The sequence below is a fragment of the Cynocephalus volans genome, chromosome 11, assembly GCF_027409185.1.
Source record: "Cynocephalus volans isolate mCynVol1 chromosome 11, mCynVol1.pri, whole genome shotgun sequence".
Classification (NCBI taxonomy): domain Eukaryota; kingdom Metazoa; phylum Chordata; class Mammalia; order Dermoptera; family Cynocephalidae; genus Cynocephalus; species Cynocephalus volans.
The window spans coordinates 1,992,166-2,019,401 of record NC_084470.1 but is presented as its reverse complement, the minus strand read 5'-3'; the positions used below and the strand labels follow the sequence as shown (position 1 = coordinate 2,019,401).

General features: G+C 35.4%; 1 protein-coding gene across 1 annotated transcript in view; it reads left to right on the top strand.

The window, feature by feature from the left end:
- DPY19L2 (dpy-19 like 2) overlaps positions 1–27,236 on the top strand; it is a 141,068-nt gene that overhangs the window by 3,662 nt on the left and 110,170 nt on the right. The window contains exons 2-8 of the mRNA XM_063114522.1: positions 946–970; positions 1,499–1,586; positions 3,874–4,011; positions 15,574–15,694; positions 18,108–18,201; positions 22,919–22,976; positions 25,333–25,424. Of these exons, the coding sequence (XP_062970592.1) occupies positions 946–970; positions 1,499–1,586; positions 3,874–4,011; positions 15,574–15,694; positions 18,108–18,201; positions 22,919–22,976; positions 25,333–25,424 (616 nt within the window). The remainder of the gene's footprint in view (positions 1–945; positions 971–1,498; positions 1,587–3,873; positions 4,012–15,573; positions 15,695–18,107; positions 18,202–22,918; positions 22,977–25,332; positions 25,425–27,236) is intronic.

The window sequence follows — 27,236 nt, the reverse complement described above, 5'->3', positions numbered from 1 at the left end:
TTTACTCCTCTGTGACAATAACGATAATAGTTGGAAAATTATTAAAATCGACTTTTTCAAAAGTTTGGAAATTAACCAAAAGTTTACAGCAATCTAAAGAGCATTAATTCAAGAAAAGCTGCTGAGCGTCTAAGAACAGCGGGGTCTGTGGTGTTTTAACTTATTCTACCCCATTCCCTCTCCTCAGCTCCATGGTGTCTTGAAAACAAGCAACTTCCAGGGGGGACACACAGGGTTTGCAGCTGCCCAGAAAGCTCCATACCCAGAGGACTGCCACTATTTGACCTGTCTTGCAGATCCCTGGTAAAGCCTCATGCGTGGGGCGTTGGCTTGGTGACTCCGTGTGAGTCTCCTGGACCATCTAGGAGCTCCTAGGTCTGAAAGCTCTCAAAGAGCTCACAATTTGTCAAGGTTTGAGTTGCATGGTGGGGCTTTCAGATGTGCTGCTGAGGAGGTGATTTCTTGCAGTTAACATCTTCTGATGAGCACGAGGGAAAGTGGTCTGGAGGGCTCCTGTTGGCTAGAGCCTTTTCTGAAAGAATGAAGCTGACCTTAGCATGTATACAAGTATTTGCTTCTTAAAATTTTATGTAAAGGAATAGATAATAAGAGACAATAAAGAATAATACTGAAAAATCACTAAAAAGGTCAAATCACCAAAAAAGGTCATGATTTCATTACTCTTTTACTGATTAAGTAAGATGTAAAAACCTCTCAAGTCTCTCCCTTTGCTTGTCAGGTCCTCTCTGCAGGGGTAAGTGCTGTTCACATTTTGCTTCATGTCCTTCTGAACTTTTTTCCACGCTCATATAAACACAAATAGCCGGTCATCTTGCTTTGTGTGCTTTCTCTCTAGACGTGTAGGGGAATGCATTTGCAATACTTGTTTTAAAAATATTTTATAATAAAGCAGTTTTTAATGACTTGCTTTTTTTCTTTTTCCAGCTGCCTTTGTGGGAATTTTGCACTGGTAAGATTTAGTTTAAGTTTGAAATAAAACTATTTGGATTAAAATTTGCCATCACCATTTGCATATAGTGAAACTTGTGAAACTTCTGGCTATTTGTGTAACATCTACATGTGCTCCAGCTTACACGTAGATATTACTTTTTTACAAACCTCATATGTGAAGCAGCATTTACAAAATAATAGATGCATTAAGGGAATAGTAACTTATGAATTAAAATATTTTTGCTTTACCAAAGAATTCAGTACTGTATTTTTTAAAATATCTAGTTTTTCTACTATATTTTGTGTGTTTATTTCCTTTAAAACATTTCCTTATGTTATAGTAACTGTCTGTTGTTAGTGACATAATTTTAGAGATAAAGTTTTAGGACAAGTTAGTAAACAATTTATAAAATTACCTAAATATTTATTATAAAAATTATTTTTTTTCCTTTTTATGGCCTTTTAATCTATAACTTCGTTATTTTAGTACTGGTTTTGAAATCTTGTTATGATATGATACTTCGTTTTTTTCTTCATTTTTTTCTAGGATACATTTAATAACACTTTTTGAAAATGACCGTCATTTTTCTCACCTCTCATCTTTGGAACGGGAGATGACTTTTCGCACTGAAATGGTTAGGTTCTTTCTTCTAATGAATTAATTCGTGGTTTAAGAATAGTGAGACTATAAGGTAGAAATTTATTAGGGACTCAAATGAATTTTTTTCCTCCGGCTATGACCCAAGTTTGTTTTTTAAATAGGAAAGTGTTTGGGATTCTTTTTCTTTTACTTAGTCATCTAACTAATGCAGACTCCCTTTCCTAATTCAGACTTCTTTTTAAGATAACAATGATGGATCATAATAGCTGAGAAAGAAAGAGAACCAAGAAAGACAGCATTGAAAAAGTGATATGGGGGTATCAAATGTTATCAAAAATTGCTTTTTCATTGGCTGGTGTTGGGAGATCCCATGTTTTACATGGCTCTTTTAATTTAATTTAATTTATTTAAAAAAATTTTTTAACTTTTTTGATTTCAAGATGATCTCTTAAAAGATATCTTTTGGTATAATTTCTTAATAATTTTTCTGTTTTTTGATACTTTATAAAATGGAGATAATGTCATTTGCCTTACGTATCTCACATAATTATTGTGAGGATTAAATGGAATAAGAAATGCCAGAATTGCAGAATCTTACCTTTAGAAGTGACCACAACTGTCCTCTGGATCAGCTCCCAGCTAGTTGGAGGCCAAGTGATGAACTGAAACTGGCTCTCCTGACTCTGAAGCCAATGCTTTATTAAGAAATTGTGGTAAAATTTTATTTTAAAAAATTTAAACATAAGTTTTATCATAAAAACATAAGGTTTATCATTTTAACCATTTTTAAGTGTACAATTCAGTGGTATTAAGTGCATTCACATTGTTGTGCAGCCATCACCACTGTCCATCTCCAGAACTTTTCCACTGTCCCAAACAGACACTCCGTACCCACTGAACACCCACTGCCCCCACTCTACTTCCTGTCTCTGTGAATTTGCCATTCTAGGCACCTCAGCCACTGCTGTTTGATCTTCGTCCCTATAGCTCCTGTAAAGCTTGAAGAATTGGAGACGTTAACATTTGTATGGCATTTGAATATTTTAAAGGTATTATTTCCAAAGAGCGGATATGAAATATTACTAAGTGACGAGTATAGCTGTGGCAGGCTTTCACGACAGATCAGTGGACTAGATAGCAGTTCTGTGCTTCATTTCATTGTATGGCGGCTCATCAGTTGACCTCTCTGATTCTCAGTAATCTCATCTGGAAAATAAAAATGCCAGCCTTGTAGGGTTTCAGTGAAAGTGAAGGGAGTTAATGAGTGGAGCCACATAGTTCAATACCTGGCACAAAAACAATGGCTGTATTAATAAAAACTTACTTATATATTCAATATTTCTATAAATATGGACTTTTGCATATTACATCTCCTTTAATTGTTGTATTGCCTTGTTCTCCTCCTAAGCAGAAAGGAAAATCCTTACATGAACTCATATTTTGTTGGTCAAAACTCTGAGGAGTAGCCTTTCAGACATCAGTTAAAACAGATCTTCAATTTAGTAGCTGCTAGTGTTGCTTAATCTATCAAAAACAAAGTGTCTGGATGAGACAGGAACGAGTGCAGAGTTGAAGATTACTTTAAATGATTTTTTGGGGGGGGGAATTTATTATACACAGCGTGGCCTTTATTTGCTTTTAGATTTTAGGAAGGAAAGCAGGAAATTGATGAGGAAAGTTACAGAAATAACACGCTTTTGTTAACCCTTGAAGTTTCACTAAACAGCACTTTTACTAGCCTAATAAAGTCGTTATTTTATATGCTGGAATTATGCACTAAAATAATTCCCTTTTCAGTACACAGCAATTTGTGAACAATATAGTATTCACTTTGTGCAGAGCCATTAGATAGAACTGTGAAGTAAGCTCGTGTTATCATGATGCTTCTGATCATTACATGTATTTTCTTAAGAGCCTGGGAAAAAAGAAGTAATCTTCTATATGCAGAGTTGTACAGAGACATGAAGGCATCCCTGTTTATGATAGCATTCATCAGATGCCAACCTCTACACATAATGTGGAGGTAAAACTAGATTTGGTAAAATTGGAAGTACATTGCATACATACTTTAAGGCGCTGTTAGAAAAGGTCTTTAAAACATTTGCCTATCCCACCAGCTCTTTAGTTTGAAAATTTTCAAGCTTACAAAAAAATTGAAAGAATAGTACAGTGATAATCTGAACATACATGCTTTTGTGAGACCAAGAATGCAATACCAAAGAGTAATTAGGAAGTCTTATTATTGACCTTAAAAGGAGTTATAAAAATAAATATTTTAAAGTTTTACTAACATCAACAATATGTCTTTTTTTTTTTTAAAGGGACTTTATTACTCCTACTTCAAGACCATTATTGAAGCACCTTCATTTTTGGAAGGACTGTGGATGATTATGAATGACAGGCTTACTGAATATCCCCTTGTAATTAATACAGTGAAACGCTTCCATCTTTATCCAGAGGTAATATTTTGAGACAAATAATATTTTTAGAGTGGTCCATTTTTATTGGATAAGAATAGTAAGCATAATGATGTTTATTTAAAAAGAGGGATCTTTTAGCCTTGATTGTATGTATCCTTATAGTTGAGTAGAGCATCAAAAGTTCCTCTCTTAAAATTTAAAGACCCTAGAAACTGTGCTCACATGAACTTAAAGAACAAACCTTTTATGAGGGCAATAGACAAGCCAAATGGGAAAGAGAGTCATGGGAACCAAAAAGTCATGGCCTGTTGGGTGGGCATGATGAACACATGAGGGGACAGTGAAAGTGACAAGCAGGACAGTGACCTTGGAGTTAAATGAATGAAGTAAAATCTATTTAGTCACATAGCCAGAAACCCGTGAACATCTTCCTGTGCTTAGCCTGAAAACGTATGGTTTTTAATTCTGCAAGTTCTAGAAATTTGAAAAATGACAAAAATTAGTAAACTTGGTTTATGAATTTGTGACTACTAAAAGTGACATCATGGTAGTGTTTACACTTTTCAGTTTAAAATTATCTCAGAATCCAGCAGATTGAGTTACTGCTTTTTAGTCCTTTTTTATATTTTTATAGCTTTTACAAATTATTATTTTTTCAATTTTGAAATATTTAAAATTATGGAGACTTTGAGAATAATCAAATTTGTGTGAGGAGTCATTCAGAATAAATAAACGCTAATCTTTTGTCATTTTTGCTTCAGATATTTAAAAATAACTAAAACATTATATGGTTAGAGTCACTTTATTCTGCTTCTAGTCCAATTTGCTCCTTTCCCCTTCCCACAAGCATCCTTATAAATTTGCTGTGCATGTCCGTCCAATCCTGTTTTCAAGGATAATTTTATGTGTTATTTTAAGTAAACATATCACCATATCACTCTACAACTATATATATTTGAACTCAACAGCATATTTTTGAACTTTGTGTGTATATATGAGGATACCTCAAAAAATTCGTGGAAAAAGAGAATTAAAAGATAATATAAATCTTTCCATTGAGTATATTTTTTGTGTTTGTATCTTTAATTTTAGTATGTTATGAATTCCAAAATTTATTTATTATTTCTGATTTTTCTATTGCAACGGTTCTGAAGTGTGTGTTCTTATATGTGTTTTCTACTAGATATGTGCAAGATTTTCTTTAGGATGTACACCTAAAAGTGAAATGGCTGTGCTGTAGAGTGTGTGCTTTGTAGCTTTACCAGATACTGCTAAATTGCTCTCTGAAGCAAATGTAGCAATTCACACTGCCATGTAGGAGAATTTACTTTTTCTCTTTTACTTATTCAATTTTTAATTAACAGATCCTGTGATTTTTGCTCTTCTTATGGCTGTAATATGCTTTTTGTTTTAATTTGTATTTCCTTATTAGTTGTAGGATTAAACATATTTTCATGTTTAATAGAAATTTGGATTTGTTCTTCTGTCAATAACTGGTTTAAATCTTTGTCACCTGCTTGGTGGTGGTTTTTGTATTGATTTGTTGGCTTAATTAATATATTTTGTATAGTAATCCTTACTAGTAGATGCTGAACATATCTTTTCTCACTCTGGCTTCTTTCTCTCTTTTTATTTGATCAGTTTTGTTGAGGTATAACTCACATGCAATAAAATGTACCCATTTTGAATGTACAGTTCTTTGAATTTTGGCAAATGTATGAAACTATATAACCATCACCACAATCAAGTTACAGAACATTTTCAAAATGCCAAAAAATTTCTATGTGATCCTTTGTGTTAATTATCTTTCCCCCATTGAATTGTCTTGGCACATTTGTTGAAAATTCATTGACCATATTATGTGTGGATCCATTTCTGGACTTTCTATTACTCTGTTGGTTCATATGTCTGTATTTATGATGATAACACACTGTCTCGATTACCGTAGCTTTATAGTAAATTTGAAAGAAGGTAGTGCTCCAACTTTGTCTTTCCTTCTCAAAATTGCATTTATATATAAATGTTAGAATCACCGGGTCAGTTTCTCCAAAAAGTCTTGCTGGGATTTTGATTGGGATTACATTGGATTCATATATGTATTTGGGAAGAATTGACATCTTAACAAAATTGAATTTTCCAACCTACAATCATGGTATAGATCTCCATTTTGTTAATTATTTTTAATTTGTCTTATCAGTGTTTTGTATTTCTCAGTGTACAGTCTTCCCTAAGTATTTCTTTTTTTTACTGTCGTCAATGGTATTATTTAAAAATTTTTATTTTTCCATTTTTTTTGGTTGCTTTTGGTTGATTTTGCCTATCAACTTTGTACCTACATCTTGATGAAATCACTTAGTGGTTCTAGTAGCTTTTTGTAGATTCCTTTGGATTTTTCTATGTATGTATATGACGATTAGGCAGTTTTACTTATTTTCCTATATATATATATACGTTAATAATTTTTAAAACAGCTTTATTGAGGTACTTTTATTGACATACTGTACCTGGACATATGTAAAGTGTACAATTTGATAAATTTTGGCACATGTACCCATTCATGAAACACACTGCAAGACAATGATCATATCTGTCACCTCAGGAGCTTCCTTGTGCTTGGTAATCCATCCTTCCTGCTCCTTTCCACCCACATCCCATCCCCCATGAAACCACCAATATGCTTTCTGTAGCTATAGATTAGTTTGCACTTTCTAGAATTTTATATAAATAGAATCATAGAATTGTTCTGTGCCCAGGTCTTAATTTATGCAGTTGGCTGAGTGATGACACAGTCGGTGCTATGGAAAGAAGAATTTATTACTTACACTTCACTATAGAAGGGCACATGCCATGCCATGCACGGCCACAGGGGAAACAGCAGTTCAGTCAGGCAGGAGTAGAAGCGTGGGGAAAGCCTACGCCACAGCCTTTACGGGGGTTGCTGTGAGAAAGGCAAAGCAGGACAGAGTCAAAATCCTATAAACAAAACCGAAAGACAGCAGACAAACTGGGAAAACATATTTGAAATCTATGTCACAGAAAAAGGGCTAATATACCCAATGTATAAACAACTAGTTACTTATATATTAAGCTTCTGGTTTCACTTTAGAAATGACGAGAGCTGGAAAGAACGACACTCCCATTCCTGCAACAAGAAAAAAGCTGGACACACTGCGGGTTAATGCCTTTCTTGAGCCCATCAGAAAACTGAGGTCACAGGGCAAACAACCCACACAAAATTTGGAGAGGGACAGAGAGAAATAGGACCTGAGCATTTTCTTGGCTAGGGTAGATGCTGCCCAATGCCAGATAAGCCAGTAGGAAAATTAGACTAGACATTTTTAATGAACCGCTAATGGCTCAGTGTGGATTGGCATGAGATGTGAAGGCCTGAAGTCAGCAGGCTCTCTCAGGGAAGATTGGGAAAAGTCCCGAGAAAGCTTCTCTCATGGTGCCAGCTAGGGCAGGGAACAGCAGCCACTGCTCATATTACACTCAGATCCCTGCCCCCAATCTCCCCTATGTAAAAAACCCCACGATCTGCAGAGAGAAGGGTATCAAAAACATAGTTTGAGAACACTGGTGGGTACACTGTGTGGCTGGTGAAAGAGAGCAGGTGGGGAAAAAATAATTTTTAAAAAGCAGCTGTATCTCTGGAGAAGGGGCAGGAAAACTTGTGAAGTCTGTGCCCCTGAGGCCCAGGTTCCAATACCTGCCTAAGACTGAGGCTTAATTGGAAAATCGGAAAGCCTCTGCCCCCACCCACCCCTGCAACCACATTAACAAACCTTGAGTAAAAAATCACAGTGAAATATGACTGAGGAAGTTTTGAGGGACAGTTCTCTGTAGGGAGTAGCACAAAAGGAAAACCCAAAACCAAGCTAAAGACAAGGTACCACTAGAGGGATTTGAAATCCCTGGTGCCCACAGCAACAACAAACTCCCACTCAGATAATTATAGCAGCAGTTTCAAATCCAGCCCAACCCCTGACTAGATGAACATAAATCTCCACGATAAAGACCTAGCAGAAGGAAAGGTGTATTTTAGGCATAAAAACACTGACCTCTGTATCTGCTCTCCTATCCAACATGTTTAGCTGTCAACAGAATGTTGTGAAGAGGCATGCCAAAAGACAAGAAAATGCGCAGACTGAAGAGACAAAGCAACTATCAGCCAGACTCAAATAAGATACAGGTGCAGGAACAGCCAGACAGGGAATTTAAAATATCTCTGATTGATATTTCAAAGGCTCAAATGGAAAAGACAGATGATATGCAGGGTCAGATAGATAATTTTAACAGGTACTATAAGGAAAAATCAAAGGGAAATGCTAGAAATAAAAAACAGTAACAGAAATGAAAAATGCCTTATATTGGCTCATCAGTAGACTCAACGCAGCTGAAGAGACAATCGGTGAGCTTGAAAATAGGTAGATAGAAACTACCCAAAGTGATGGGATGGCTGTTATCAGAAAGACAAAATAAGTGCTGGTGAGGATGCAGAGAACGAGGAACTCTTTTACAACGTTGGTGGGAATATACGTACAGCCATTATGGAAAACAGTATAGAGGTCCCTCAAAAAACTTCAGGTAGAACTGCCACACAATCCAGCAGTCCCACCACTGGGTATATATCCAAAGGAATGGAAGTCAACAAGTTGAAGGGACACCTGCAGTCCTGTGTTTACCATGGCTGTATTCACAATAGCCAAGATTTGGAACCAACCTAAATGTTCATCAGTAGATGATTGGATGAAGAAAATGGTATTCCACACAATGGAATAAAAAAGAATGAAATCCTGCTATTTGCTGCAAAATGGGTGAAATAATCCAAGCATAGAAAGAGAATTAGCACACGCCCTCACTCATATGTGGAAGCTAAAAAAGTAGATCTTATAGAAGTAGAGTAGAATAGTGGTTACTAGAGACTGGTCAGGGGAGAGGGGAGGAAGAATACGGAGAGGGCCATCAGTGAACACAAAGTTGTAGAGAGGTGAGAGTAAGATCTAGTGTGCTCTAGCAACACAGGGAAACTACAGTCAACAACAAGTTACTGCATGACTTCAAGTAGCTGCTTGAGAGGATGTCGAATATTCTCAACACAGAGGTGACAGATGTTTGAGGTGACGGATATGCTGATTATTCTGATGTAAGTGTACCCAAACATCATATTGTCCTCCATAAATATATACAATTATCGGGGTCAATTAAGAAAATAAAATTCAGAGACAGAAGTAGATTAGAGGTTACTGGAAATGGGGGCAGTGGGGGTGATAATGAAGTTATTGCCTAATGGATACAGAGTCTATGTTTAGGATGATGAAAAAGTTTTGGTAATAGAAGTGTTGGTTACATGGTATCATGAGTGTAATTAATTCCATGCAATTGTATGTTTAAAAATGCTTAAAATGGCAAACCACAATAAAACAAAAGGGGAGGGGGGGACAAAATCACCCAAGCCAAAATGAAATCCAAAGAGAAAAAAGGGTGGAGGGAAAAAGCAGAACAGAGTATTGAAGAGCTCTGAGACAATATCAAACGTTCTAAGATATAATTAGAATCATAGTAGGAGAAGAAACAAGGGATGGGGGATGGGGAAGAATTATTTGAAGAATACCTGATGGACAATTTTTCAAAATTGGTGTTAGATATCAAACCACAGATCTGAGAAGCTCAGAGAATACCAGGATCAACTCCAAACTCTTGAGTGATGGATAACAAACATACAAACCTAGAGATAAATGTAAACACAGACAAAGAGGAATATGAGTCAGAAACTCTCATAAAGCCTAAAATGTTTACTGACTGGCTTTTTATAGTAAAAGCTTTCTGACCTTCTGATCTACGAGTACGAGATTGACTAGATTAGGGATATAAAGTGGGTTTCCTGGGTAGCACCAAGGGCTTTACTTGAGGTCGATGGTCCTGAACTTAGAGCAATATCAGCCAGCAGAATTGTGTTTCTCCAGCTATAATCAGCTTCCCAAGTGTAAAACAATGAGAAGGTGGACAGTCAGATGTAATCATGTTGGGTCAGCTTTCCCTTGGGTGTAGAAAAGCAGAAACGATTGCTGTCAGCCTTCCATCCTCAACAGCAGCAGCAACACCAAAAGCTGGATAATCTGCACATCTACTTTTCCTGAAGCTGTTGGGAGCTGGGCTCACAGGGCAATCAGCAAACCCAAAATCAAAGGAAGGAAAACACCTGCGAGAAGAAGAGGGACACAAGCATTGGTTACGTGGGTCAGATGCCACTAGACACCACGGTAAAGAATTCAGCTCAAATTGTTCACCAGTTGGCAGATGCCTCGTGTAGGTTAGCAAGGGAATTTGCATTCTTTTGCAGGCTTTTTCTGTGGATCTCACAGGGTGCTCTCCGAAGAAAATTAGCAAGAGTCCAGAGAAGGTATCCTTCGTGGTAAAGCCTGGGAGAGCAATAGCAGCCCTTTAGGGAAAGGCATGAAATTCACCCACACTCTTCTCCATCGTCTCCCTTATGGGAAAATGTCTTAAACAGCTGGGGGAAGGTAACAAACATTGTCCCCCTTATGGTACTGGTACAGAAATAGGCCACAGATCCTGATTTGGTCCTTGGGTCTTGGTTTTGCTAATCCCTGTCCTGATGCCTATTTCATATCTTCTCTCTTCAGTTTTCTCAAACTTCCTCACCTCTTTTCATTCTCAGGTAATGTGTCTTTTTTTTTTTTGATGCCCATCTGGGCAAGGACTTTGTTGTTTTTGGCTACATCCCAGATGCCCAGTGCCTGGAGTGTGGAGCTGACTTAATATAATATTTATTGAATGAATGACACCGTGCTAATTTCCTTGTGGCACATAGTAGGTAGTCAATAAATATAACCTAAACACAGCCATAATCAGGTTTCTCTGCATCCTGACCTGTATTTGGTGTTGTCACTTTTTAATTTTACTCATTCTCTCAGGTGTATGGTGATAAATCATTGTTGATTTAATTTGCATTTCCCTAATGGCTAATGATGTTGAATGTCTTTCCTTGTGCGTATTCGCCGTCTGTATTCCCTAGCCAGTGAAACATGTCTTCGTGTCTTTTGTACATTTTCTATTTGGATTGTTTGTTTTTTTAATGTTGAATCTTAGGGTGTTCTTTGTATATTCTAGGTACTAGCTCTTTGTCAGATAGGCAGTTTACAAATATATCCTCCTAGTCCCTAGCTTTCCAGTTCATCCTCTTAAACAGGGTCTTTTGCATAGCAACATTTAAAAATGTTTATGAAGTCCAAGTTATAAATTTTTCCCCTTATGCATTTGGTGTCAAGTCTGAGGATTCTTTTCCTAGTCATAGAGGATAAAGATTTTCTCCTGTATTTTTTCTAAAAGGTTTAACTCTAATTCTTTTTGAGTTAAACTTAAATCAAGTTTCTTTTTGTTTGTTTGTCTGTTTCCCTGTGGATGTCCAATTGCTCCAGCATCCTTTGTTGAAAATGATCTTTCCTTCGCTGAATTGCATTTTGCACCTTTGTCAAAAATGTCAGTTGCACATATTTGTGTGAGTCTATTTCTGTTATCTGTTATCTTCTGTTGATTTATGTGTCTCTTCCTCAGCCAATACCATATGGTCTTGATTAATGCATCTACATAATAACTTGGACTCCATTAGTCTGATTTCTCCCACTTTATTATTTTTTAAAATTGGTTTAGCTAGTTCCTTTGCCTTTTCATATATACTTTACAGTGATCTTTTCTATATCTACAAAAATCTTGTTGGGATTTTGATAAGAAATGCATTAAACCTGAAAATCAATTTTGGGAGAATTGACATCTTTACTATTTAGAATATTCCAATTTATGTACATGGTATGTCTCTTTGTTTATTTAGATCTCCTTTGATTTTTTTCATTATCATTGTGTAGTTTTCAGCATCCAAGTCTTGCACATATTTTGTTGAATAAATACTTCATTCTGCTGTTGTGCCCACCCATTAAGTTTTGGTTGTCGTATTTTTCAGTTATGAAATTTTTATTTGTTTTTTCCTTACATTTTTTATTTTTTTGAGACTTTGTTTCTTTGCTAAGATTTTTTGTTTTTCATTTGTCTCAAATGTATTCATGATTGCTCATTAGAGCCTTTTATGATGGTAGCTTTGTCACTTAATTCTAATGTTTCTGTCATCTCAGTGTTGGAATCTATTGATTTTTTTCATTTGGTTTGAGACCTCTCTGGTTCTGGATATGATGAATGATTTTCAGTTGAAATCTGGACATTTTGAATGTTACAAGGCTTGACCTTATTGGAACCTCTGCTCTAGCTGGCTTCCTTTGGCAGCACCCCAGCACAGGAAGGAAGGGTACTGTCTTGTTCCTGTCAGGTGGGTACAGGAGTCTAGGATCACTCCCTGTCTCTGTTAACCCTGAGGTAGGGGTGCTCCGAATTACTGCTGGGTGGGTGGGAGTTCTGTCGGACTCACCGTGTGGTCTCTGCTGACATTGTGCAGGGGATGGCCCTGTCACCATGGGTGGTGATGAAAGTCCTGCCTCTCTGCTGGGCCTCCTCCGCCATCGCCACACTGGGGAAGGGAAAGGGTCCCTCCTTACTGCTGGTTGTGGGGGAAAGTCCAGGCTCCTCACGTGGTCTGTAGTGATACACAGGGGTGGGGAACTCTCTTCTCAGCTGTCTCTGATACAGTCCCAGTGGGTGGGTTGGCGTGCTTCATTAAAGCCTCGTGAGGTTAGATGCCTGGGTTCCCGACTTGGCCTTTGTTGGTATGGTAGGGCTGGGGCCACAGGTTGTTTTTGTGGTATTTGGTTGGAGCAGAGAGATTATTGTCTATAAGTTGTCTGTATTTCTAGGCTACCCCTGTCCTGGTCCTTTGACTTTTATTGGTGCTTTTTGTATCTTTGCCTGTCTTACTCGACTTTGTGCTGTTGTAACAAAATAACTGAGACTGGATAATTTATAAAGAGCAGAAATTTATTTCTCACAGTTCTGGAGGTTGGGAGATCCAAGATGAAGGCACCAGCAGGTTTGGTCATCTGGCGACGGCTGCTCCAAGATGTCACCTTGATACTGCATCCTACAGAGGGGAGGGATGCTGTGTCCCCACGTGGTGGAAGGAGGAAGGGTGAGAGAGCCAAACGCTGCACGAAGCCTTTCTTATGAGGGCCTTAACCTCGTTTGCGAGAGAAGAGCCCTCGTGGCCTAATTACCTCTGAAAGGCCCCACCTCTTAATAATCTCACATCAGCCATTAAGTTTCAACACCTGAGTTTTGGAGGGGACACATTCAAACCATAGCAGTGCCCACCCACTGGCATTTCTGCATTTCCATCCTTTTTAACTCCATATCTGAGAAAATGAGACAAAAAGAAAGCCCAGGGAATTCATAACTACGTTGTTGTTTGAGTTCCAAGTCTGCCTTCTTTTCTGTGCCTTTCAGTGTCTTCTCATGTTTGATTTATATATAATTCAGAGGGTTTCTAGTTGTACTTAGAGGGAGTAACAGGGAAAAGTACATCTACTCCATTTTCCTCAAAGCAGAAACTTGCATTATTTAAATATATATTGTTTTTTCATTTTCATTCAGTTCAATTATTTTCTAAATTATTTTCTAATTTCTCATGTGAGTTCTCTGATTCGTTGGATATTTAGAATTGTGTTGCTTAGTTTTCAAATACTTGGAGGTTTCCTACATTTCTTTCTGTTTTTTATTTCTGTATGTTTTTTAAATATAATTTTTAATAGTAATGATCGTATGGAATAGACCTGCTTAAGATGAAAGAAGCAGTTTTCTACACTTATCCCCACTTACTCTTCCAAGGCACTCTTCTGTTTTTATTTACTCTGATTGTTATCTCCATAACTCTAGTGTAAATGCAAAAATCAGAGAGACAAAAATCCTATTTATTGTATGTTCAACTTCAGTTAATATTGACTTACTCTGTGTATACATAAGATGAGGATTTAGCTTATTATACTAGTTCCAATTTTCCCAGTGTTTGATAATTATTATTTTTAATTTTTTAGTTTTTTTGATCTTTAAATTATGTAATAAATTCTTTATTTCTTCTTCCATTAATTTACAACAGTATGGTCTCAGTGACCTTAGCTATTTTTTCTTTTTACTTATTCAACAATATTTATTGAATAATTAGTAAACACATTTTCCAGGTTTTCTTGATGTTGTGAAAAGTGATTATGATAATGTGGCTCAATTATTCTTAAAACTTGATAGAATTGTAAAGGACAGGTGACAAGGAGCTGTTCTCAGTCTCATTTTCATATTGCAGATACAAAATTAAAAAGATCTAAATTTACTGCCAACTCTATGTAGAATTACAGTGTTGAATTGTATGTTCATACTTTTTGTATTCATGAGGAGATTAATTTCTCATCTAAAGCTTTTATTATTAAACCAATTTGAGAGATGAGGTGACCAAGGTTTAGAGGTTGAAGGATTACTTGAGGATATAGAAACTGTAACTTAGAGTTAGAATTTTAATTCACTTCTTACTTCAAAGCCATGCTTTCCGTGCTATATCAATCTGCATCCCAAAAGGAGTATAATTTTAGTTTAGAAGTTTACATTTAATGTGGTAATATTTTTGCATATGTATGGTAAATCTACAAGAATAGACATAAATTTTAACAGAATGTCAGTTTTTTAAAATAATGAAAAAGTAAAATAAAATAGTAAACATACTTACTAGAAATGGAAAGACATTTAATGATGTATATTACATTAACATTTATGGGCCGAGCCCATGGCACACTCAGGAGAGTGCGGTGCTGGGAGCGCAGCGACGCTCCCGCCACAGGTTCGGATCCTATATAGGAATGGCCGGTGCACTCACTGGCTGAGTACCAGTCACGAAAAAGATAAAAAAAAATAAAAATAAAATAAAAATTTATGATAGGATGTGATTATGTAATATTGGGTAACTCGAGCTACACGTTTCAGGGCAATGAAGGAAAGATGATCAGCAAAATATTAAAAGTGGTTAGCTCTAGGTAGTTCTTATTTTCTCTTTTGAATTCCTTATTTTTTGACTTTTTTCCCCCCAATGATCTCATGTTATTTTTCCAAAATCTATAAAGTTATTTTTTAAAAATCTCCCAGACATGAACATTTTGTGTTTCTAATTTTTTCTCTGTTGTTTTTTCCCCATCTTTGCATTTTTAAAACTAGATTGCAGATTGAGAAGAATTAATTAAATCTTCCGCTTGGTCAAAGTTTTAATGGGTACAGGAGGTATTCCATTTCAGTTTTTTAAATAAAGTATTTCCCATATTTTTGAACAAAATAAATTCAAGGATCTAAATGAAATGTTATGAAATGTTTCTATAAATCTTTGATTAATTTTTCTGTTAATCACCATTATATTTTAATTGTATACTCTTATACTTGATTTTATAGTTATTATCATTTATATTATTGAGTTGATACACATACTGTATATAGTATATATAATTTTAAAATGACTGTTTCCAAGTATAATGGAAAGTTTTAAATAAATTTGTCACAGTTTATATTGTCAAAGGCAACCATCATAAAATGGTATGTTGGAACAGTTGTTATGATGAAGAGAATGTATTTTCCTCCATTACTGCTTTTTGTTTTTATCACTTGTAGGTAATCATAGCCTGCTGGTATCGCACATTCATGGGAATAATGAATTTACTTGGGCTAGAAACTAAGACCTGCTGGAATGTCACCAGAGTAGAACCTCTTAATGAAGTTCAAAGCTGTGAAGGCACGTTTCTTCCTAAAATGATGCTGTGCTGTCATTAGTATTTTCATAAACATTTTATAATATTATGACTCATTTTGAGAATTATTGTAAACTATTGGATTGATTTTTTTTTTATTCTTTAGAACACCCTAAAACTGATTCACTCCAATGAGTATTTTATACTTTGAAGTAGTTTTCTGAGAAGGCTATGTGCTTTTGAGTATAAATTTGGAATTTAATTTGCGTATTAATATACCCCAATGTAAGGCAATCTTGAGTATACATCAGTCTTTTATTTCAGAATGAGAAAAAAGTTTTTTGGTAATTTCAATGTATAATTTTGGGGATAGACTAAGGAATCAATTATCTACTTGTAATAGTTAATGTATTAATTTAGTTACACATGCGTGTTTAAAAATCAGATAGACAATAACAGATTGATTTAGAAATACTACTTTTTTATACACTCATAGTCCATGAATAGTTTTAATCAAACTCTTCTGTGTGTCTTATACATTGGTGTTTATGTCAAAGAACCACTTTTGGAATCATCTAATGGTTTTCCAGGACATGTAATAGTCACTTGCAGTTAAGGTGTTTGCAATTTAGCACTTGTACAATCCAAGTGTAATGCTGTCCCTTGAGACTCTTATTTAAAGCCACGTATATCTACTTGCATAAAATTTACACACTTGTTTTTTCTTTATTTTCTCAGATTCTCTACAGCATGACTACTTACTATATTTTATGAATGTATTTTTACTGACTTGTTTATAATAACATTGAACTCTTAGAATATAAACTAAATCTTCCTTCAGGTGATGTTTATGTCATCTAAAATAGCATTGGTAGAGGATGTTTGAAGATCAGTTATACATTTTTGTGTAATGTAAAAGGAATGGAGAAAATGCATTATAAAATAAGAAACTTTGTAATGTCTCAGTCAGCTAGAAGATATAACCTTTTCTGAGGGATGAAAAATATCACCTTATATGTGGACACATATGGTATTACATTCCCAATAAGCAGTAGGTTAGTGTTTGGCCCTGGGACACAGACATGTGCCAGGTAGGCGTGGGGCCTTCCCCTCCTAGAGGTGATGCTTTGAGAGTGCTGTTAGCAGTTACAACTGTGATGGGGACTGCACATAAGAAAATGAGGTTACTGAGGTCAGGAGTAAGAAAGGAGAAGTATTTGAGAATAGGGACCAGCATACTCAAAAGTCCTACGTCAAGAGGGAACTAAAGGAAGACTAGAATGCCTAGAGCAGAGAGGTGGAGAAGAAAAATGGTGCAAAATGATGCTGGGAATGTGAGCAAGGGTCAGATCATGCAGAGCCATAGAGTGGTTAAGGATTTTATATTTTATTCACTGAAGAATTTTAACAGATTTGCATTTTAAAAAATATTATTTTGGCAGTTGTATGGAAAGGATATTCATAAAGGACAAAAGCGGGTTTATTGAGGCCAGGTTGAGGCTATTATTCTCAGCGAGTGATTGCAGGAAAGATCACTGGAAAGTGCCTGGATTTGAGGTATTTTGGAAATAGAATTGACAAGACTTGGTAATTGTTAAATGGGAGAGGGGAAGGAGAGTGGAGAGCTATGTAACAGAGCTTGGTTCCTGGCTCAAGTAATTGAGTTCCTTTGAATGACAGGACACATTTGAAAAGTAGCAGGTTTGAATTGCTACATTTCATACTTTGAGGTACCTGAGAGATCTCAAGTCGAGATGTCAGGTGGCTACCTGGATATATGTAAGTATAGGAATAGGAAGAAAGTTCCGGGCTGAGTAGAGACTTGGAGTCATCAGTATCTAGAAGATTATTGGAGCCATGGAAGTGGAAGAGTTTCTTTAAGGAGAATGTTTAGACTGAGAAAAGAAGAGGGCATGTGATTGAGCCTGATGAGGTCCAGCATTGAAGAGGGGTGAATAAAACAAGAGAAGTTCTTAGAACAGACTGAAAGGAGCAGTCAGAGAAGTAGAAGGAATCAGACAGGCCAGCCTTCAGACCTTGGCTCCAACCAGCTAGAGCTAAGTAACTTGGCAAGTTACTTAAGTTTTCTATGTTCTGCTTTCACAACCATAAAAAAAGTATTTTCATACCAACTAATCTCATACATTTGTTCTGAGAATTATGTGAGATGATGATTGTGAAGCACGTAGTAAGTGTTATACACACAGATATACACACAATCTTATAGATGGGATATGTTAAGATTCCAACTATTCGTAATAATGGATCAGGTAACTGGATCATCTTACAGTATCACTTAAAGAAATGTGAAGCCCTAACAAATCGTTACAGTATAACACTGAAGTACTAAATAATACCTCGTATGAAGGGAAAGTGTTAATGCAACTGGATAATTATGCCCAATTGCTCGATAGTCATTTATTCATTAAATACTGAGTAATCTGTGTCTTTTCAAAGGATTGGGAGACCCTGCTTGCTTTTATGTTGGTGTGATTTTTATTTTAAATGGACTGATGATGGGATTGTTCTTCATATATGGTGCATACCTGAGGTAAGACTACTGAATTAAAAGATCTTTCACTGGGCTAATAAGGACTGGATGATATTTGTTGATTAAATGAAAAGGATAATTAATGAGATTACTTGATTAATAGGAAAGTTTGTAGATTTATTTGATTTTTCAGAAGCTTAACCAATATCATACAACCAGAAACTGGAAATGTTACTAAAATAATATATTAAAGGCCTCTCTTATATCCTCATGGGGGTAGCTTTTAACTAATTAAGATTTCTTAAAGGTTTTAATGAAAATACCTCTAGTTCATGTGTAAAATTATTAAAACATTATAGGGGGTCTTTGGTTGGCATTAGTAGCATATTATTTTTAATTTTATTCTCTGTAAATGTGAAATTAAGAAAGCAGTAAAAGAAACATCGCTTGTAGCGGACACTTCTATTTGCTAGCCGATCTTTCTTGGTAATACTACCACAATTTTGTTTGGAGTAGCAGTGTGCCCAGTCTCAGGTGATAAGTTGAAGTCAGTTATGACAATCATATATTTTGCTCCCACTCTCTGTTGTTCTTTGAGATAGCCAAATGTGCTTTTTTTAGTGAAAAGTAAGGTGAAGTCAGCCTTGGTTACACCTAGGAAATTCTCATGAAAGGACAGATTTAGCTGCCCCTTCTCTGTTCCTTCCTGCTTTTACTTGGATGTGATGCCTGGGTTTGCAGCAGTCGTCTTATGACAATGAGGGAAAGGAAGTAAAAACAGAAGCTGTGTCTGGCCCAACATCCTCATACTGATGAAACAATGCCAACAGACACTTATCTTTTTCTTGTTGGAAGATACAATAAATATCCATATTATTTAAGCTACTTTTGTTAGGTCTCTTCAGTGGAATATTTTCTTTACAATGTTACTCTTGAACTGCACAACGTTTAAAGTTAATCTAGATTTAATCTTTCAACAAGTATTGAGTTTATAAGGGCCTATCCTAATATAGAGATTAATATATACACACACTCCTTATTTTAGGAAGTTTTCAGCATTAAAAAACTAGCATAGAATCAATAAAAACTAGTGACATATTCAACATTGTACCAGGTATCCCATCCGTCACAATAAGTCAAGAAAAAGTAGCAGTAAGTACAAGGATCAGAAAACTTGAAAAAAAAGAAGTAAATTTTTAAAAACGCAGATCACATTATTGTGTATGTAGAAAATAAAAAGTCTATGGATAAAGTATTTGAAATAATGAAATAACTTACAATGTTACTGGATACAAAAGTTACCATACAAAAATTTTATATATACCAAATTCTGTACTCTAGCAACAAATAGAAAATGAAGTTTTAAAAGGATGCCATTTAGAATAGCATTAAAAGCACAAAGCTTCTAAGAATAAACCTAACAGAAGATTTATGACGGTACTTCACAAAGTTCATGGATAGGTTCGCAATATCTTTTAATTATATTTTTCCGTGAACTTTTTGAAGTACCCTTGTATATGACCTCTGTGGGAAAATTGTCAAAACTTTATTGAGATACATTCAGGAAAATCTAAATAAATGGAGAGATACAATCGGGTTCATGGATTAGAAGGCTCAATATTAAAAAGATGACAGTTATCCGCAAATTGATTTATAGATTCACTGGTCTACTAATCAAAATTTTAGCACATTTTTGTTGACCTTGGTAAGCTGATTTTAAAGTTATTCAAAAATGAAAAGGACCAAATGTAGTTGAGACATTCCTGGAAGAGATAGGAGGAACTGCTCTATCAATTATTGTTATATTATAAAGCTAATGTAAATAATACAGTATAATATTAACATGGAGACTGACAAATAGATCACCCGAATAAAGTAGAGCCCAGAAGCAGAAATGTGCATTGAAAGACACGACGCATGACTGAGTGGATCAGTGTGTAAGGACAGGCTTCGATAAGTGGTGTTGGAATAATTGGGAGATCATATGGAATAAAGAGACATTGGAACTATAAAATAAACAACTCCCAGTTGGATTAAAACTCAAATATGAAAGACAAAATTATAAAATATTTAGTATGCAATATAGGAGGATATCACCAGTAACATAAAATAAGAAAGGATTTCTCAAACAAGATACGAAAACTTGAGCCATGAAGGAAAAACTGACAAATTTGATTTGAAGTTTATTTCTATTCCTCAGAAGACACTATAGAATAAAACTGGGAGAGCATGTACCTAGCATAGTATCCAGAAATTTCATTCATTAATTTTACAAATATTTATTGAATGCATGTTATCAGGAGCACTGTTCTAAGCTCTGAGAATACGAAATACAGTCTCTGTTCTCATGGGGTTTATATTTTAGTGGGAAACAAACCCAAAGAAGATAGACAGCCTGACAGAAAAATGAACAAAATATTTATGAATAGACATTTCCCAGAAGAATTCCAAGTGGCAATAAACATGTGTAAAGTTAACCATTAGCATTAGTTATCAGGAAAATACAAATTCAAACCACAATGAAATACCATTTCCCATCTAGTAGATTGGTAAAGGAACTTTCATTCACCACAAGTGGACATATAAATTAGTCTAATCAACTGTTTTGGGAAACAGTATGCATTGTCTAGTAAAGGTTAAAGTGTTGTGGATACCTTATACTCAGCAATTCCAATTTAACGTATAGACTCCCAAACAGCTCTTGCACATGTACACCAGTACAAGAATATAGTAGCCTTATTTGTAATCCTAAACTGGAAATAACCCAAATGTGCATTAGTAGAGAAATGAATCAATTTTTGCTTATTAACATGGTGGAATACTATAAAGAAATGAGAACTAATGAACTACACAGCTACACACATCAACACTGATAAATCTTAGAATTATAATTTTGAATGAATGAAGCCAGGTACTAAATTTTTAAAATATCGCATGCTTCCGTTTGTATAAATTTTAAAAGCAGATGAAAGTAAATCATAGTTTGATACATATAAAAAGGTGGTTATATTATTGATAGTTAAAAATCAGGATAGTGGCTGCCTTGGGGTGGCAACTGTGGACTCCGGGAGCAATCATTTCTCTTTCAATTATATGTTTGCTACATGGATGTTCACTCTATAATTGTTCTGTAAATAAGAAATTTTATGCAATTTTCCACATACCATATATGCCATATATAAGTTCATCAGAGTATTTTGAGGGCAAAGGATTACTTTGAAGTTGTTTTGGCAGGCTCAAGAATATTCTGTTTTTGAAAAAGTTTGCATTTTCTTTTTTGTTTTTTAATATGGAAAAATTTGCACAACAATGACTAAGCCTTTCTTAAATCAGTATTTTTCGTTGGGAGAACTACCCAAGAGATGATAGTTTCTCTAAGGTGGTTATACAGTTCTGGAATATCAAATACATTATTAGGCTACCATCTTTAAGAAGGATATGTAGATGTAACCAATATTGGCTATAAAAGTGTCACCAAAAAATGTGAGAAGATTGGAAACTATGGCATATGAGAAAAAAAAGAAATAGGAATTTGGGGGAAATTTTGTGTTTCTTATCCTGGCCACGCTGGCACTAACTTGGAAAGTAGATACTCTGTTTCTATTCTTTGGTGGTTAATGGTAAAATGCATTTCTCACTTGGTCAGGTCTAAAATGAATTGATATCTTTCCCCTTCTTCTGATCAACACTAGGAAATTTAGAATGCTTTACTTCAAAATATTCTTTCACTTATTACATGTTATTACAGTAGTTTGTACACTTATTACCCCTCCACAGCAGCCATTACTATTGTTTTTTGTTGTCAAATCTTAAGTTTAGATTTATCCCTGTGTTCCCGTCCCTGTATGTGCAATTTGTCCTTGCTTCTAACATCTTCCTTTTTTCAATTTTTTCTGTTTTGAAGTGCATCCTTTGACTTTCCTTTGGTGAAAGTCCTAATGGTAAATCACTTCCCGTTAGCTTTTCTCTGCTTGCTTTTTTGAGTTAATCCTTCCTTCATATATTGAACCAATATTTATTGTCTTGCAAGTGTGAAGCTGAGGATACAGTGATGAACAAAACAGATGAACCTGTTCGCATGGTGCTTAGAATGTGGTGAACTAGAGATCTCAGTGGGGCGTGGAGGGGTGTGTGTAGGAAGACGTGGAAACACAACACAGACGTGGGCTTCAGCACCTGCGTGTACATGTGCACACACACACACACACACACACACAGAGTCACTAAGAAGCAACTTAAGAATGGTTCTTACGCTTTGATGATTATTAGCCAATTTTGTCTGACTTTTGTATTCTGCATTATTGCTTCTTTGGTACTCAACGAAAGAATATTTGCAGTAGTTTGGATAGTTCTGAGTTACTGCCAGATGAAAATGCTAGACTGTTGTCTTCATCTCTCAGTCACTCAAATCCAATTTCAAAAGACAAAAATTTGCTTCCATTCAGAATATTCAAAGAACATGATATAGACTCTGAAGTGCTGACCTATTTGTTAAAAAATATTTTATTTTCACACCTTATATATTTTATTTAGACAATATTTTAAGGATAATAAATTGTAAAATTTAGGTTACTTTATACATACACTTTGTATGCTTGTACATTCAAGACTAAAACATCAACTACATGGGTACTTTCAACATTCTTACTAATATACAGTTTAGTACTATTATGTTTTAGATATGGAAAACTATGATTTTAAATTTTGAGGTAATTTTGTGAAAAACTATTTTACATGAATGATGATATATACTTTTTTTTTTTTTTTTTTTTTACAGCGGGACTCAACTAGGAGGTATCATTACAGTACTGTGCTACTTTTTCAACCATGGAGAGGTTTGTTTTTTAGAATGTAATTTTTAAGAAATAGAAGATACTATATAGGAATAAGGAAATATACTCATCAAAATAATATATAATTGTGTTTTATTTATGACATCACGATATTTTAAAGAATCTTATGTTGTAAGTTGATGTTTTAATCATGTTGATCTAAATTTTTAAAGAACTAGAATTTAGAACAAATGAAATATCTTGCTTGGTTTTTAATAAATATATACATATACAGATATTCTATAGAAAAGAGGAGTATTGTATTTCTTAAGTTCAGGCACCTTATACGTACCTTATCTCATTCACTCCTACCAAACTTTTTAGGGGAATGGTTTTATCCTCACTATATGAATTAGTCCATTTCTGTTGCTTATGATAAAATACCTGGAACTGGGTAGTTTGTAAAGAAAACGAAATGGATTGCTTACATTTCAGAGGCTGGGAAGTCCAAAGTGCAGGGAACACATTTGATAAAGCCTTAGTGTTGATGACAGTGACCCAGGGGTCTCACATGGTGCAGGAGAGAGAGAGAAATTCTCACATGCTGTCATTTTAAAGTCCTCAGAACCACGCCCATGACCACCATTGTTAATCAATTCACTGGGCATGGTCCTCAGAATCTAATCACCTCTTCAAGGCCACACCTTTCAATTACCATAACAGGATTTCCCACCCTCTTAACAGCCACAGTGGAGATCAGGCTACTAATACATAAAACTTGGGGGACACAATCCATATCACCATATAAGTTATGAAATTAAAATTTAGGGAGGTTAAGTTACTTGTCCAAGATTCCACATTTGCTACATGGTGAAGCGAGCTATCCATTCTACGTCTGTCTCAAGCTAAAACCTCACCGCTTTTTTTTTGTATGTATGTTTAACTTTTGAAAATTATGTTAAGAACATTTAACGTGAGATCTGCCCTCTTAACAGATTTTAAGTATATGATATAATATTATCACAATATTGTGCAGCAGATCTCTAGAACTTACTCATCGTGCATAACTGAAACCTTATACCCATTGCACTCCCCTTGATAAGGATGGAAGAGTCCATTGGCGCTGACGTGTGTGCAGTTAAGGCCTTGCCACCCCCGCCCTCGCTTCTTTCTATTACATCGTGCTACTTTTGCAGTAACACAAAATACTGAATTCAAAATAGAAATTAGCTTACTAATTCAGCCCAACAGCACATAGTTCACCTAAAAACAGCTGATAGAAACTTATTTAGAATACGATGGATTTATTCAACAAAATGTCGAGTACATACCATGTACCATACTCAGTGTTAGATGCTGAGGATATGGAAATGAAAAGGCAAGAGAATCTGATTGCTAGCTTTTGGAAGCAAAATATATAATATGTTATGGAACAGCCTATAGGGCAGAAGTCTTTTTATATGTTACTGTTGGGTTAATTTTTAAAAGCCAGTTAGACAAGGGAATCATAAAAATTATATGTAAAATATCTTAAATGTATTTTAACTTAAACAAATGCATTGTCATTTGACAATGTGTCGATATAAAGTCAAGTCTTTTTCTTTGAGTATTCCAGACAGCTGATGGTATGAGTTGACTTTCTTATACATCCCATAATTCATCTTCCAAAGTTTATAATTTTGGTTTCTTAGAAGAGGACCAACTTTTAAGACTCTTTAAAGTAATAAAAGTTTATACTCTAGGACTTTAGAACTTTAGATATTAAACCTTTATGATACTCTGACCCATGTGTCTTAGAAATAGTTTTAAAGTCTACATGAAAATGTAATGAATACTTTAATTACATGCATACATTAATCATTCCTAAATACTTAATGGTTTTTAAAATTTACAATTAACTTCTTTAAAGGTATATTTCACAAATCCAGAGGTAATCTTAACTACTGGTAATTTGTATCTATACTTACTTGAACTTGTAATGTATATACTCTCTTGGTGTTTGGGAATGCTGTGGGTGACATTTGGTTAGGCATTTTTCTGGGCATGTATACATCCCAAAGCCCTGGGATGCCAGGGACATACCAGCAGGGCTGGAATGTGGTTCTGGTTTGTCAGTCCCAGAATCTTCACATCCACTATACCTATAATATTGTTCGTCCCTTGGGATTCCTTGTGCTTAGTCTGATATATCTTTTACTTGCTTCTAGACTTGGTGGTTAATTGCTCTCTACTTAGTGCCTGTGTATGTTCAGAGTGCTCCAAAAACTGAGAAGCTATTCCAGGCATTCAGAAATAGGATCTAATGAGCCTAGTATTAAAATTATTAAAACAAGCCCACACCTGGTTTTAAAATTAATAGTGTTTGTGGTAATGAAACATGACATGAAGTGAGCATTTTACTGATATTTATGGATTTCAGGCCACCCGTGTGATGTGGACGCCACCTCTTCGTGAAAGTTTTTCATATCCATTCCTTGTACTTCAGATGTATGTTTTAACTCTGATTCTCAGGTAATTTTGATTTATAAAACAAAGCTAAATAAGTTATAAGTTAAATTTCTTAAAATATGCTTAAACCTATTAAGTTATAATTAACAAATTTAGGCTACGATTTTGAGTTATTTTAAAAATAAATTGAATATAGAGTTAAGAAAATAATATAAAATTACTATGTAAAAATTACTTTCCACTGAAGAGTCTAGACTATGGGTTTTAGGTAACTTTATTATGTCTTAATAAGTCAAAATGTACAGGGGACTTCAAAAAGTTTGTGGAAAAAAATGAAATTTAAAGGAAAAAACAAAAAGAAGGAGCCAAATCAGGATTGTAAGCTGGATGCCTAATGATTTCCCTCCGAAACTCTCACAAAGCGGCCCTTGTTTGATGAGAGGAACGAGCAGGAGCGCTGTCGTGGAGGAGGAGGACTCTCTGGTGAAGCTTTCCCAGGCACTTTCCTGCTAAAGCCTCGGTTAACTTTCTCAAAACACTCTCCTAAGAAGCAGACGTAATGGTTGTTTAGCCCTTCAGAAAGTCAGCAAGCAAAATGCCTTGAGCATCCCTGAAAACCGTCACCATGACCTTTGTTGTTGATCAGTCACTTTTGCTTTGACTGGTCCACGGCCACTTCTTGTAGCTGTGCTTCGATGTGCTTTATCTTCAGGACCACACTGGTAAAGCCATGTGCAATCTCCTGTTACAGTTCTTCAGAGAGATTCTTCAGCATCTTGGTCCCCCTTATTGAGAATTTCCATTGTGAACTCTGCTCGTGTCTGCAGCTGATCTGGGTGCAACAGTTTTGGCACCCATCTGGAGAAGAGTTTGCTCGACGGTAATTTTTTAGTCAGAATTGTGTAAGCTGAAAGTTGAGATGTCTGTGGTGTTGGCTATTGTTTCTGCTTTACTCATCAGTCCTCTTCAATTAGGGCACAAACAGGATTAGTTTTTTCCTCATGAGTGGATGTGAATGGTCATCTTCATCATCTCATCCCTTCTTAACATGAGTTGTCCATTTGTAAACACCTGATTTCTTTGGGACATTGTCCCCATAGGCTTTCTATGAAGCATCAGTGATATCACCATTCTTCCACCGGAGCTTTGCCATAAATTTGATGTTTGTTCCTCAATTTTAGCAGGATTCATGTTGCTCTAATAGGGGCTCTTTTCAAACTGATGCCTTATCCTTCTTCCTGCCTCAAGCGAGATCCTGATCAGACATGCTGTACATGTTAGTATGAGTTTAGATCAGTGCAAAAAGATTTTAAAATCCATGCCTAGTTTTTTTTATGAAATGTATTTACCATGAACATTTTGAAGATTCCTCGTATGTGTTCATATATGAGGGTTCTTCCAAAAGGTCATGGAAAGATTTGTGTTATCTTTTTATTCGGTTTTTCCATGAACATTTTGAGCTACCCTCATATAGTTCGCAATGATTCAAAGGTTTTGGAGAAACAATTACTTTTTTTTCAAAGCTTATGTACTGTGACTCATTGTTTTCCAACCTGTGATTTTGATGGAGCATTAATATATGTGCCATGAAAAAAGTGTCCTATATACAAATGAATTTGGAAAATGCTAGGTTAGATAGATACAGAGTATACACAGTCATATAGTTATGAAGCATTTCTGAATGACTGATATTTCTAGCAGTTCAACCAGAGTCTTTCTCAGTTGTTTTTCTTGGACACATTTTTTGTTCTGATTACATTTCAGAAATTTAAGAGGTCTGAGAAACAAAAAAACATAAGTAGTAGAGTACTATAAATAACTTTACCCTAGAAATAAGTTATATAGAACACTGGTGAAATCTCTTACTGAGTGAAA